The sequence below is a fragment of the Heptranchias perlo genome, chromosome 4 (genome assembly GCF_035084215.1).
Source record: "Heptranchias perlo isolate sHepPer1 chromosome 4, sHepPer1.hap1, whole genome shotgun sequence".
Taxonomy (NCBI): Eukaryota; Metazoa; Chordata; class Chondrichthyes; order Hexanchiformes; family Hexanchidae; genus Heptranchias; species Heptranchias perlo.
In genome coordinates this window covers 59105200-59120755 of record NC_090328.1, presented here as the reverse complement: position 1 = coordinate 59120755, position 15556 = coordinate 59105200, and the positions used below count along the sequence as shown (strand labels likewise).

Here is a 15556-nt window from a genome sequence, read left to right as displayed (position 1 = left end):
TGCAAAATACTCATACAGTACCTCAGCCATCCCCTCTGCCTCCATGAGTAGATCTCCTTTATGGTCTCTACTCGGCCCCATCGCTCCTCTGACTAGCCGTTTACTGCTTACATGCCTGTAGAAGACTTTTGGATTCCCTTTTATGTTGGCTGCCAGTCTATTCTCATACTTTCTCTTTGCCCCTCTTATTTCCTTTTTCACTTCCCCTCTGAACTTTCTATTTTCTGCCTGGTTCTCACTTGTGTTATTAACCTGTCATCTGTCATACGCCCCTTTTTTCCCTTTCATCTCACTCATTATCTCTTTTGTCATCCAGGGAGCTCTGGCTTTATTTGCCCTACCTTTCTGCCTCGTGGGAATGAGCCTAGACTGTACACGAACCATCTCCTCTTTAAAGGCCGCCTACTGTTCAATTACAGTTTTGCCTGCCAATCTTTGATTCCAATTTACCCGGGCCAGATCTGTTCTCATCCCATTGAAATTGGCCTCCTCCAATTGAGTATTTTTACTTTAGAGTGGTCCATGTACTTTTCCATAGCTATTCTGAACCTTATACTATTATCGCTGCTCCCTAAATGCTCCCCCACTGACACTTGCTCCACTTGGCCCACCTCATTCCCTAGAACCAAGTCCAGCAATGCGTCCTTCCTCGTACTGGTCAAGAAAGTGACCCTAAACACATTTCAAAAATTCCTCCCCCTTTTTGCCCCTCATATTATTATTGTTATCCCAGTCTATGTTAAGATAGCTGAAGTCCCCTGTTATCACTACTCTATAGCTTTTGCACCTCTCTGTAATTTCCCTGTAGATTTGCTCCTCTATATCCTTCCCACTAGTTGGTGGCCTATAGAATACACCCAGTAGTGTAATGGCATCTTTTTTATTTCTTAACTCTAACCAAATGGATTCTGTCCTTGATTCCTCCAGGGCATCCTCTCTCTCCAATACTGCAATATTCTCCCGATCCATTGCGACATCCTGGTGCCCATCTCCCTGCCAAATTAGTTTAAACCCCCCCCGCAACAGCACGAGCGAACCTCCCCGTGGGGACATTGGTCCCAGCTCTGTTGAGGTGCAACCTGTCCAGCCTGTACATGTCCCACCTTCCCCAGAACTGGTCCCAATGCCTCAGAAATCTAAAGCCCGCCCTCCTGCACCAACTCTCCAGCCACGTATTGATCTGCTCTGTCCTCCTATTTCTATACTCGCTAGCGCGTGACGCCCGGAGTAATCCAGAGATTACTGTCTTTGAGGTCCAGCTTCTTAATCTCTTTCCTAACTCCTTATAATCTGCCTGCAGGACCTCATCCCTCTTTCCACCTATGTCGTTGGTATTGACATGGACCATGATCTCTGGTTGTTGACCCTCCCCCCCCCCCCCCCCACCCCACCCCCAGAATGTTCTGCAGCTGCTCAGTAACATCCTTGACCCTGGCACCAAGGAGGCAACATACCATCCTGGAATCACGCCTGCAGCCATAAAAACACCTATCTGCTCCCCTAACTATTGAATCCCCTATTACTATTGCTCTCCTGTCCTTTCTCCTGCCCCCCTGAACAGATGAGCCACCCATGTTGCTATGGTCTTGGCTCTGGCTGCACTCCTCACCAGTATTCAGAATTGAATACTGGTTAGAGAGCGAGATGCACTCAGGGGACTCCTGCACCACCTGCCTGGTCCTCCTTGTCTGGCGGTCACCCAGTCCCTCTCTGTCTGCACTCTCTTAAGCTGTGGGGTGAACACCTCCTGAAACATGCTATCCATGTAGCTCTCAGCCTCGCAGATGCACTGCAGTGACACCAGCTGCTGCTCAAGCTCAATAAATGCTTCCTCTCACCCTTACACATTACCACTGTTGCAAGCCGCTCACCACAACTCATAGGCCACACACACTGGCAGCTATTCAACCATGACACGCACATCACCCAGACACACGTACTACTTTCTTGCAGGAGAGGGTGGTGCATAACAGGAGGCAGCAAGTGACAGTGGCATTTAGTCCCTCGAGCCTGTTCCGCCATTCAATTAGATCATGGTTGACTTATGACCTAACTCCATATACTCGCTTTAGCCCCATAGCTATAATACCCTTGGTTCACAGAAATCTATCAATCTAAGATTTAAAATTCACAATTGAGCTAGCATCAACTGCCATTTGCAAAAGAGCATTCCAAACTTCTCCCACCCTTTTTGTGGAGAAGCTTTTCCTAACTTCACTCCTGCATGTCCTGGCTCTAAATGTTAGGCTATATCCCATCGTCCTAGTGTTCAAGTATCGGAGACCTCCAAAAACAGGTACAATTGCATCAGTAGCCAGAAGCAATAATCCAGCAACTAACCTGTAAATCCTGCATGGTCCCTTTAAATAGCGCTGGTGGGGGATCCTCCAGGCACTCTAAGACATGTTCAGATGGTAGCGATTAAGATTGTCCGTTGAGTGGAGCGTTAAGACCCAAAATGTTGTCTATCACTTTAAATCAGCGTTGCACACTGATTTCTTCCATTTTTTCCTTACTTTGCATGCTTCCAATATTTATAATTTGGGCATGCATTACTACCTTTACCAAGATGGTCCAGGGCACGTCACGCTAGAAACATGCATGTGCAGCCAAGACGCCATCTTGACACTTCGAAAGGCCGCATAGCGCCAAAACAACGGGCGCTAGACGGCCCAATTTCTAGCCCAATGTGTCTAGCTTTTTTAAAAAAAGCTTGACACGTAGAATTTTAGAAAATGTCTTTTGAAAGTCAAAATAAATTATATCTACTGAACGGTCTTAATTCACTAGTTTAGTTGCCTCCTCACAGAAGTATGTTGACTGCTGCTAATGGTCTCAGTCATTAGGAGAAAATTATTAGCATCAGCCAACTGTCGTCAAGCATTTTCTCCACTACAATTGTAATGCTTAACTTGTCTATAATTTTCTGATTCATATGTTACTCCTTTTTATTTATTGCAGTAACACTTGCTATCCCTCAGTAACCCAAGATACAGCACCTATAGTTATGGAGCTCCTAAAAATATTATCTACTGCCTCATTTATTTCTTCATTAATTTCCTTGAGGGTTGTAGGGTGTATTTCATCCGTTCCAGATGCCCCGTGTACATGACCTGTTCCCTGAAGTGTGGATGGGGAGAAAGCTCCACCTCATGCTAAATATCACTATACTTCTCCACATCAGTAAACTTTGTCTTTTAGGGGATTTTTTTTTGGACAAGTAGTTTAAATTCTTCGGATCAGCACATCCTAGTGCCTTAGAGGGATCAAGAAGCTGATTTCCTCCTTGAGGTATTAAATTGTGATTATCACGCTCAGCACTGATTAGGTGTCTTAACCTTTTACTATTGACTTAAGCCACTGCTGATTACAAAATACGATGTTCCCTTCTGAATTGAAGGCACTTACCAACAAATTCCTAGCTAAAGGATGTTAACACCCACCAGACAGGAAAATTATCCTCTTAATGCTTTGAGTTTCTTCATATCTTAAATTTATAACAACTGATATGAAGAATTAATTTAACACTCTGCTATTTTCTGATCCCCTGTAATATTTGTACTCAATTTATCCTAAATGAATTATCTCAGCTATAACATTATCTACTACTTATAAATATAATAACTTCAGGATGCCTCTTGCTGTTATTTACAATTTGCCTTTCAGCTCTTACTAACACTTATAGTTCGTTCTCAACTGGTTTTTGTGTGACTCCCAATCTTCATTACTCATTGATTCCTTGTATCTCCTTCCATAAGTGTCCTTAATCTTTTGGTAGCATTTGGTCTCTTTATTCAGGCATTGTGATTTTGGTCTAGCTATTACTCATTTTCCTTAAAGAGTTAAAGATACTTTCCGTACCTTTTAAAACTGTTTTCTTCTGCTCCCCAATTATCTTTGCTGCAATTTTCTCATTGCGTCAAAGTTTGCTCTTCCTAAGTGTATTTACATTGGGTGTCAATATTAATGAAAAATTATTAGTAGGTAAAGAGGAGAGCAAGACTGGTAGAAAGCAGTAATGGGTTTTTTGGCTGGATTCTCCTGCCATTGGCAGGTTAATGGCAGATTAGGACTACCACCTGCCCACATAAATCTCCCACTAACCCTCTGAATGTTCCTGCCTGGGCCCTCATTTGCTATGGAGGGCAGGTTTGTAGCAGTGATACTGCTCTAAATTGGATTACTGTTCCTGGGAGGGAGGGAAATTCAGTAATGTTGCAGCCAGTTAAAGGAGAAAAACAAACTTCCGACTTAGTTCCTTGGAGAAGCCACCGGATTTCCCACCTCCCCCTCCATCACGACTGGCAAGCTGCCTTTGAGCACTGGTTCACCACTTGTAGCTCATTGACATTATGCAGATAGGCCAGGCAATCAAAATGCTTCAGGCCTCTCGTCAAGGATATAAATTGCACTGCCCACCTGATTTCTGACCAAGGTGAAAATCGGCCCCTCTGTCTCAAGGAGCAGCAGCCTCGAGGGGCGACCAGAGGCAGGAATGTCTCTCAGATTTTCGGATGCATCTGGGAAGGTGTTGTTTGGTGATGTTGTGGCCAGAAGGATAGACTCTTGGGCACTGATGGCAGGATCTTTTATAAGAGGGTTGTTCAGTTGGTATAAAAGGAGGTGGCAGAAGCTATCACTATAGCATCTACCACCCCAAGAACTGCCACAGTGTAGGAAAAGATTTAATGACCTCTCAAGGGTAGCCAAGGTAAGTCCAGGCACTGCTGTCAATCCACATCCTGTACCACTGATAAAGCCTTCACTCTCCTCCATACCTCTCCTACTCTTTCTCTGTCAGCACGGGTGTCAGCGAAACTCACTTAAGCAAAGAGCAACTTCTGCAAACACTCGAGCGCCATCTGAACAACCACTCTTGCAACTCACATAACCTGCCACAAAGGGTTTATGCTCGTCTCCAAGGACACTGCAGTTAAAGGGGCAATGCAGCTACTCCTCTCATTGTCATTGGTTGCATGAACTCATGTGAGGTAAGTGTCCATTCCACTCACAAGCCTTTAACATTGTTCCCTCTCCCTGGCCCATAACCAGCAGCAGAGAAATGCAACCAAGGGAGGAGCACCGTTACTGAAAACCCCGAGTCCACATGAGCAGGAGGTATTGGAAGTTATAGGCAGACAGACAGGAGAGGCAGTGGGATTTGGTGAGGTTAGAGGCGAGGTAGCAACAAGAGGTTGGTTAAAGCTGGAAACGCTCATTATAGTTAGTGTCAGCTTTAAATGAATCCTCTAGGTTTTGAAATTCCTTAACACCTGGCTGGTATTCCTTCAAAGGGAAATTACAGTGTGTGCTCAGCATTAATGAGAATGAGGACCTGGGAGCGGAAGAGAGTGAGAGTGTGATTCCTCCACGGTGGGTTGAGAAACAAGCGCCCTCGGCAGCGGAGTCTAGGGACCCACATCTCAGGGGCCCAGTCTTTAAAAGGGCTTTGATTAAGGAACATTTATCTCCTGGGGAGGCCATAAAACCAGTTTCCACATAAATGCTTGAGATGATGCATTAATTGGACTCCACTAACCATACCTGAAGCACATTGCAAGAAGTTTCTCACAACCTGCAGAACACCCTGGAGATGGTGAAAGTCCAGGAGATTTCTGTGGCATCAAGATGCCAGGAGCAGCTTCTAAGGACAATGGTGGTTTTCGGAGTGGCCACTAACGGTGCTGCAATAGATATGCTAACCATGCACTTTCACGGGGTTTCCAAGACCTCACTTGGACTATTATATCCGATAGTCGTACCTCTGAGCCCATGAACAGAACCAATGGGCTGCAGGAACTGGTCACTAATGCCATTCTCTTTCCAAAGTGTGACATTGGGCCTGCTTCCTTTTTTTTTATTTGTTCATGAGATGTGGGCGTCGTTGGCGAGGCCGGCATTCACTGCCCATCCCTAATTGTCCTTGAGAAAGTGGTGGTGAGCCGCCTTCTTGAACCGCTGCAGTCCGTGTGGTGAAGGTTCTCCCATATTGCTGTTAGGAAGGGAGTTCCAGGATTTTGACCTAGCTATGATAAAGGAACAGCGATATATTTCCAAGTCGGGATGGTGTGTGACTTGGAGGGGAACGTGCAGGTGGTGTTCTTCCCATGTACCTGTTGCTCTTGTCCTTCTAAGTGGTAGAGGTCGAGGGTTTGGGAGGTGCTGTCGAAGAAGCCTTGGCGAGTTGCTGCAGTGCATCCTGTGGATGGTACACACTGCAGCCACTGTGCGCCGGTGGTGAAGGGAGTGAATGTTTAGGGTGGTGGATGGGGTGCCAATCAAGCGGGCTGCTTTGTCCTGGATAGTGTCGAGCTTCTTGAGTGTTGTTGGAGCTGCACTCATCCAAGCAAGTGGAGGGTATTCCATCACACTCCTGACTTGTGCCTTGCAGATGGTGGAAAGGCTTTGGGGAGTCAGGAGGCGAGTCACTCGCCACAGAAGACCCAGCCTCTGACCTGCTCTTGTAGCCACAGTATTTATCTGGCTAGTCCAGTTCAATTTCTGGTCATTGGTGACCCCCAGGATGTTGATGGTGGGCGATTTGGCGATGGTAATGTCGTTGAATGTCAAGGGGAGGTGGTTAGATTCTCTCTTGTTGGAGATGGTCATTGCCAGGCACTTGTCTGGCACGAATGTTACTTGCCAATTATGAGCCCAAGCCTAAAGCCCCCCTCCATTGCCTGCACATGAGGAAGCTTCTGACATGGACCTAACACCCCTTGCCCCTTCAAGAGAAAGCTGCTGGAATTAAATATAAATTACTGCACCGGCACAGGCTATTCAGCGCAACCAGTCTGTGTTGGTGTTTATCCTCTATATGAATAGTAGTCCTAATCCCATGTGCCTAACCCCTGTTCCCATATCCCTTTATTCCCCTTTCCTTCAACCACCTATCTAACCTATTTTAAAATGTAGACATGGTCTCTGCTTCAAGCACTGACTCCTATAATGTTTTCGACAGCCTTACTGTCTCTGTGTAAAAAGGTTTCTCCTGCCCTGGTGACCGCCTGAAATAAGCGCAGGCCTCATTTCAATATTCACATGAGGCTCCTACACTCATTTCAGATGCACCAGCTCTGACTGACATCTAATGCTGCAAACTTGTCAGCAACTAGGGAGTTAACTTTAGAGTAGTCTCGCCAGTTTGCAGTCATTTCAGACACTGATCTCAACTATAATTCAATATTCAACAATCCAGATAATGCTAGATTACAGTGATACACTAAGCTGCCTTTTTAACCTGTTACTCATTTTGTTAAGTAACCCTGTCTATTAATTATTTGTTATTCAAATTGCTAAGTGACCCTGTCTACAACTGTCTCTGCCTATTAATTGTTTGTATACTCAATGTTTAAGAAGTGATAATTATAATTGTAGTTGTTGGAGCATGACTTGTTATCTGACCAGCAACAGTAATAGAAGCAGCCAGAGTTCTTCAACACTGATAGCTTCCCCAAGATGCAGGGCATCAGTGGATTGTACTCATGGTTAAATTAGTATAAAAATGATAAGGCTCAGGGAAACAGCCAATTTCCATGTCTCTTAAAATTTCAGGCATTAGTTTTATTAAATGATATTGGCCAATAAGGTTCTAAAGTGTTTCCTCCCCTCATTCAGAAAATTATGTGTCGAAGCTAATTCTGCACGGATTGTCATCACACAAGTATGGCCATTGGCTTCACCAAAAAGTTCATGTAATGCATCATAAAAATGCAAACATGTCTATTGCAAATACTAAAACAAATTGTATAAAGGCCATCCATATGGACAAAGTTTTATTGCAGCAAAATGGGATTGATATGGAATTCTTAGGACTAGCAAATATTGGCAATAAAAAGATATATTTATTGGAATGGTTAATGTTACCAAACAGAACAAGAACAGTTACAGCACACAGGAAGTGATTAAAAACATACTGAGAATATGTATCTAGCTCGAAGTTAGTCAAAGACATAAATAAGTGATAAGGGACTAAGTTCAGATAAGGCAAATCATTCTTTGAGTGAAATGTCACAGGTCCATTCTAGAAGTCCCTCAATGAATCCAGACACTAATCAGGTTCGACGAACCAAGTTAATACTAAGGGGTGGCGCTCACACGATTCACTTCGCTTTGCTGTCCATATGGTAAAACTGTTTAGTCTCAGATACTCCCAGAGGTCACAGCAAGCACAATAAATATTTTTAAAAACTGTGTGGAGCTGAATTCCAGAAAGGGAGCTGGAGATCAAATATTGTTTATGTGCATAGTTAGAAACATTATTTTTTCACAAAAGTATCCTTGTCCAAAGGTATTTTTGTGTTTAAGTATATCTTTTCAGTGACTCAAGTTACATATTTAAACTTTAAACTATAAATACGAGATAAAATTACCGAAATAAGTTGATTTAGCAGCAGGGGTGATTGCTGCTCGTGAATTTTTTTGTGAAGAGTTTTATGGCAAAGGCACAAGCAGAACATTTCTTCTTCCAAGTGGGTAGTGTGTAAGGAAATGATTGTTGAGTTCCTGCACCAAATATGACATAACATTGGCATTCGGGAAGAAATATTGAAAATTACGTGGTGCGTGTCTGACTAACACGGTACTTGTACATTGCACGAAAACGGGCCAAATGGACTAAAATAACCACCAGACTACAAGTTAACAGCAGTAAAATGTTAATTGAGACCATGTGCATCAAAACATGTATTTTTTAAATCTGCACTGAAAAAAATCAAGAAAAAGAAACCCACCCTTCATCCCTCAGCGACTCTTTCGCTAAATAATTTAATAACGCTGAGTGTGGAAATCTCTTGGGGGGAATTCTAACACAGCAAAGACTCGCCAGGTAAATAATTGAAGGAAAAGAACACTGGTCAGAGGCGCATTTATGAATTAGATTCAAGATTATAATAATCTGTTTGCAACACAGATCATTTTGTCGTTCCAGCTAAGAATGGAGAGACTATCCGATACATGGGGAATAATCGTACAAGCGCAAAGAAAGTCATTGATCAAGTAAAGCCAAACATGGAAAGTGTTCTTTGAAGAAACTGAAGACGATTTAGTTTTACTGCTTTCTGGAAAGCGCGCCCGATCACTGAGATTTGCCCAGAACTAAACTTCCTCAACTTGTACTTTTCAAACTCTCTCACTTACTTGTTGATGCCCCACTCCGAGTAGTGACTGATGAAAAGTCCCGTCACCTTCTCCCCCAGTCTCCCGCTGTAGTTGATTTGGATGATGTACTCGTGTCCTGGCTGCAGTTTGCCGTCCAGTTCGATCACCAGGTACTGATTCTCAGGTTCAAGCCAAGTGTCCTGAATGTCCGGAGTGGGACGAAGCTCAGCACCGAGAGGGCTCCCGGTAGCCGTGATGGTCACTCCGGAGTAATTGAGCTGATGGCTGTGAATCAGGATGACCTCGGTCTCCTCTCTACACATCACTGTTACATTGACCTGGCCGATTAAATTGTAGAGTTCGCCCTGCTCGGGCTCCAGCCGTGGCCACAGCTCCAACTGGTAATGGCTGGGGATGAGATTAGATGGTAAACGCGTGTTGTTCCATAGCCCCGTCCGGCCAGTCACAGTCGGCATCGAGCTGGTGCTCGGGGGCTCCCTGGTCGCCGGGAAGATCATCTCAGTTCTGTCAGTCCTCAGTCTGGCGTAAAGAATCGCTAAAACCGTTGAAAGCACCAGTAAAGCCAAGGTGAGGAGGGTAAAAAGCACAACCGCCTTCCTGCTGAGATAGAACCCAGAGTTGGACTTCGGTCCCATTTTTGGTCCCGGGTCGTTATGTGATCTCCAGTTCTGCTGGTTTTATTTTTACAAGTTATTAAAGGTCCCAAATTGCCGTGATGAGAAAAGGGGGCTGAACCTGATCTCACTCGGACCAATGACCATCTGAGTAGCAATCTGAATAGTTTTAGTGAGGTTACATTGCACGTCAAACCCCAGTAATATCCCATTTTACCAAAGGCATTTCAAATACTTTATGAGTGCCTGAAATCACTTTAAATATAAAAACTGGAGACTGTTTCAGAAGAGATTAGCTTAGAGTGTGGAAAATCAGACGAAAAGGCTTGTTTAGTTTAAGTATGCCCTGTAATGCATAAAAACAAAATTTGAAATAGTGCTTGCCGATTCTGGAATAAACGTTTATTAATATTTTTTATTACCTGGAAGTATTGGTGCAGGTTTTGAAGCAAACGCAAAGCCATCGAACTGTTTGACTTCAGACAATCTGATTGCTGGTTGCTGTTCCTTTGAGTTTAAAGTAACAGGCCTTTGGTTCCACACTGGAGGATTACGATGAACAGACAAACTGCAATATTTCATTCAGTTGGTAAACACAACCCCCTCCTGAACTTGAAAAGTAAACTAACAGGACTACAAATAATGAAATCTATATAATTATAATCAATACTATTTTATTTTAAACTATGTTCAGGAATGATGCGAGGAAACAATTCTTGGCATAAAGAGTAACTAATACTTGGAATGATCTCCTGGGCATCGGAGATGAGATAAAAGGGCCAATTTTCGGCAAATCAACTCAGCACCGCCCATAATTTTATATTTATTTTATCCTGAATATCTCCATTTCAATTCTATGGTGCCCTGCACTATTTACCTCGGTTTATCAGTCTTAAAGAAAACCTCACCCTGACAGCCAGAGAAGATTCTCATGTTGGAAACGAAGTTATGGGACAATTGGGTTATTTTTAAACTTTAATTTTAGCTTTTTACCCTCACATCTGATGCACAATATTGGAATAGACCACAGTTCTGGTGCCGATATACTACTCATTTTATATTAATGCGATGTCGAAACCACTGTACAGCATCGTTAAGATGGGGTGTAACAGCACAGTGAGTTTAAGGATAATGCACAATATAAACTACATTAAGATTTGATGGGGGAAAAATAATGTGTTATGTTTTCGATCATAAATGAGTTCAGAACCACTGCAAGAGCTTAACATAGGATTATTTCATTGGCATTTTCTGGGATTTTCATAATGGTTTCAAATGAAGGGATTGTAAATGTGATACTTAGGTTGCATTTTTTTTATTCTCGGGATGTGAGTATCGGCGGCATGGCCAGCATTTATTTCACCCTCCTAGTTCAATACATACATATCTTATACATTTAACAAAAACCGAGAATTTACACTTTTAAAATCAATACTTAGAAGATTACATTTAAATAAATCCGTTGGATACCCTTATTTCTTTATATGTGTTTGCATTATTTAAATGTTTAATTTAAAAGTAAACAAAATCCAAAAATAGTGTAAACTCTGTATACTCTGGAATAGTTTCTAGTGCTGTTTGCATCAATATTGCATGCAGAAATTTTGATACGAAATTTAGTTATTTAGTGATTCAGCAGCTCTGCCCAGTGGTGGGTCACAACAACAACAACAACTTGCATAACTTGCATTTATATAGCGCCTTTAATGCAGTAAAACATCCTAAGGGACTTCACAGGAGCATTAAGAACATAAGAACATAAGAAATTGGAGCAGGAGTAGGCCAATCGGCCCCTCGAGCCTGCTCCGCCATTCAATAAGATCATGGCTGATCTGATCCCAACCACAAATCTAAAGAACACAAGAAGTCGGAGCAGGACCCGGCCACATAGCCCCTGGGCCCTCTCCGCCACCCACAGGGCATTGACCGATCCGAACTCAGCTTCATGTCCAATTTCCTGCCCGCTCCCCATAACCCCTAATTCCTTTTACTTCTAGGAAACTGTCTATTTCTGTTTTAAATTTATTTAATGATGCAGCTTCCACAGCTTCCTGGGGCAGCAAATTCCACAGACCTACCACCCTCTGAGTGAAGAAGTTTCTCCTCATCTCAGTTTTGAAAGAGCAGCCCCTTATTCTAAGATTATGCCCCCTAGTTCTAGTTTCACCCATCTTTGGGAACATCCTTACTGCATCCACCCGATCAAGACCCTTCACAATCTTATATGTTTCAATAAGATCGCCTCTCATTCTTCTGAACTCCAATGAGTAGAGTCCCAATCTACTCAACCTCTCCTTATATGTCCGCCCCCTCATCCCCGGGATTAACCGAGTGAACCTTCTTTGTACTGCCTCGAGAGCAAGTATGTCTTTTCTTAAGTATGGAGACCAAAACTGTATGCAGTATTCCAGGTGCGGTCTCACCAATACCTTATATAACTGCAGCAATACCTCCTTGTTTTTATATTCTATCCCCCTAGCAATAAAAGCCAACATTCCGTTGGCTTTCTTGATCACCTGCTGCACCTGCATACCAACTTTTTGATTTTCTTGCACTAGGACCCCCAGATCCCTTTGTACTGCAGTACTTTCCAGTCTCTCGCCATTAAGAAAATAACTTGCTCTCTGATTTTTCCTGCCAAAGTGCATAACCTCACATTTTCCAATATTATATTGCATCTGCCAAATCTCCGCCCACTCACCCAGCCTGTCTATATCCCCTTGCAGGTTTTTTATGTCCTCCTCACTCTCTACTTTCCCTCCCATCTTTGTATCATCTGCAAATTTTGATATGTTGCACTCGGTCCCCTCCTCCAAATCGTTAATATAGATTGTAAAGAGTTGGGGACCCAGCACCGACCCCTGTGGAACACCACTGGTTACTGGTTGCCAGTCCGAAAATGAACCATTTATCCCAACTCTCTGCTTCCTGTTTGATAACCAATCCTCCACCCATGCCAGAATATTACCCCCAATCCCGTGATTTTTTATCTTAAGTAATAATCTTTTATGTGGCACCTTGTCGAATGCCTTCTGGAAGTCTAAATACACTACGTCCACTGGTTCCCCTTTATCCACCCTATACGTTATATCCTCGAAGAACTCAAGCAAATTTGTCAGACATGACTTCCCCTTCATAAAGCCATGCTGACTTTGTCCTATTAAATTATGCTTATCTAAATGTTCCGTTACTGTCTCCTTAATAATAGACTCCAAAATTTTACCCACCACAGATGTTAAGCTAACTGGCCTATAATTTCCAGCCTTCTGCCTACTACCCTTTTTAAATAACGGTGTTACATTAGCAGTTTTCCAATCTGCCGGGACCTCTCCTGAGTCCAGGGAATTTTGGAAAACTATCACCAAAGCATCCACAATCCCTACTGCCACTTCCCTCAAGACCCTAGGATGGAAGCCATCAGGTCCAGGGGATTTATCCGCCTTGAGTCCCATTATTTTACTGAGTACCATCTCTTGAGTGATTTTAATCGTATTTAGCTCCTCCCCCCCGAGAGTCCCCTGTTTGTCCAGTGTTGGGATATTCTTAGTGTCCTTTACTGTAAAGACTGAAACAAAATATTTGTTCAGCATTTTTGCCATCTCCATGTTTCCCACCATTAATTTCCCGGTCTCATCCTCTAAGGGACCTATGTTTGCCTTAGCCACCCTTTTTCTTTTTATATAACTATAGAAACTCTTGCTATCTGTTTTTATATTTTTTGCTAATTTCTTTTCATAATCTAACTTCCCTTTCTTAATCAATCCTTTAGTTACTTTTTGCTGTCTTTTGAAGAATTCCCAATCTTCTATCCTCCCACTAAGTTTGGCTACCTTATATGTCCTTGTTTTTAGTCGGATACTATCCTTGATTTCTTTACTTAGCCACGGGTGGCTGTCATTTCTTTTACACCCTTTTTTCCTCAGTGGAATATATTTATTTTGAAAGTTGTAAAATAACTCCCTAAATGAACACCACTGCTCATGTACCGTCTTACCCTTTAATCTATTTTCCCAGTCCACTTTAATCAATTCCGCTCTCATACCATCATAGTCTCCTTTATTCAAGCTCAGTACGCTTGTTTGAGAATCAACCTTCTCACCCTCTAATTGGATATGGAATTCAACCATGTTGTGGTCGCTCGTTCCAAGGGGATCCTTAACTAGGACATTATTAATTAATCCTGACTCATTACACAGGACCAGGTCCAAGGTTGCCTGCCCCCTTGTAGGATCAGTTACATACTGCTCAAGAAATCCATCCCTGATGCACTCAATGAACTCGTCCTCAAGGCTGCTCTGCCCAATTTGATTTGTCCAGTTAATATGATAATTAAAATCCCCCATAATTATGGCTGTTCCCTTATTACATGCCCCGACTATCTCCTGATTAATACTTCTTCCAGCAGAGTTGCAACTATTAGGAGGCCTATATACTACGCCCACTAATGTTTTTTTTCCCTTATTATTCCTTATCTCCACCCAAACTGTTTCATTATCTTGATGCTTTGTCCCAATATCATTTCTCTGTATTACAGTGATTCCTTCCTTTATTAACATAGCCACCCCACCTCCCCTTCCTTCCTGCCTGTCCTTCCTGATTGTTAAATACCCTGGCATATTTAATTCCCAGTCGTTGTCACCCTGCAGCCATGTTTCTGTAATGGCCACAAGATCATACCCATACGTAGTTATTTGTGCCGTTAACTCGTCCATTTTATTACGAATGCTACGTGCATTCAGATAAAGAACTTTCAAATCTGTTTTGTGACGCTTAGTTCCTGCTTTTTCCTTTTTTAACACTTTACCTATTACTCCATACCTTCTGTCCCTTCCTGTTACGCTTTCCTCTCTCTCCCTGCTCAGGTTCCCAACCCCCTGCCACTTTAGTTTAAACCCTCCCCAATTTGACACCAAGCCACATAAGGAGATATTAGGGCAGGTGATCAAAAGCTTGGTCAAAGAGGTAGGTTTTAAGGAGCATTTTAAAGGAGGAGAGGTAGAGAGGCAGAGAGATTTAGGGAGGGAATTCCAAGCTTAGGGCCCAGACAGCTGAAGGCACGGGCAATGGTGGAGCACAGAAAATTGGGGATGCGCAAATGGCCAGAATTGGAGGGGCAACAAGATATTGGCTGTATGGCTGGAGGAGGTTACAAAGATAGGGAGGGACGAGGCCATGGAGGGATTTGAAAACAAGGATGAGAATTTTAAAATCAAGCTGTTGCCTGACCGGGAGCCAATGTAGGTCGGTGAGCACAGGGGTGACAGGTGAATGGGACTTGGTGTGAGGTAGAATACGGACAGCAGAGTTTTGGATGAGCTCAAGTTCACGGAGGGCGGAAGATGGGAGCCTGGCCAGGAGAACAGGAGAATAGTCAAGTCTAGAGGTTACAAAGGCATGGATCAGGGTTTCAGCAGCAGATGAGCTGAGGTGGGGTGGAGATGGGCGATGTCATAGAGTTCCATGTCACTAGTGGAGTCCCTGCAGGGATCAGTGTTCGGACCATTGCTCTTCACCATTTGTATTAACCATTGGCAGGTTTGCGTATGATAGGACTATGTGTGCAGGAGTGAGGACCTGAGATGAGAAAACTAGGTTGCTGGCAGATTTGGAGGCAATGGGGGATGGGCCCCTGTCTGGCAGCTGTTTTTTTTAATAAGGACATGTGCAGCACGATGCATTTGAGCAGGAATAGCTCTGTGCAAGTATATGTCTTGAAGGCCTGTGAGCTCAAGGCTGCTGATTGGGAAAGGACCTGGGGGTTATAGTCCAAGAGTGAATGAAGGTCCATGACCAGTGTTATGAGGCTGTTGTGAAAGTGAATG

The 15556-nt window shown here is 43.3% G+C and overlaps 1 protein-coding gene across 1 annotated transcript in view; it reads right to left on the bottom strand.

Annotated features, from left to right (window-relative positions):
• LOC137320960 (aminopeptidase Q-like) overlaps positions 1-9761 on the bottom strand; it is a 118764-nt gene extending 109003 nt beyond the window's left edge. The window contains exon 1 of the mRNA XM_067982990.1: positions 9139-9761. Within this exon, the coding sequence (XP_067839091.1) occupies positions 9139-9755 (617 nt within the window). The 5' untranslated portion in view covers positions 9756-9761. The remainder of the gene's footprint in view (positions 1-9138) is intronic.
• Positions 9762-15556: the final 5795 nt, after the last annotated feature.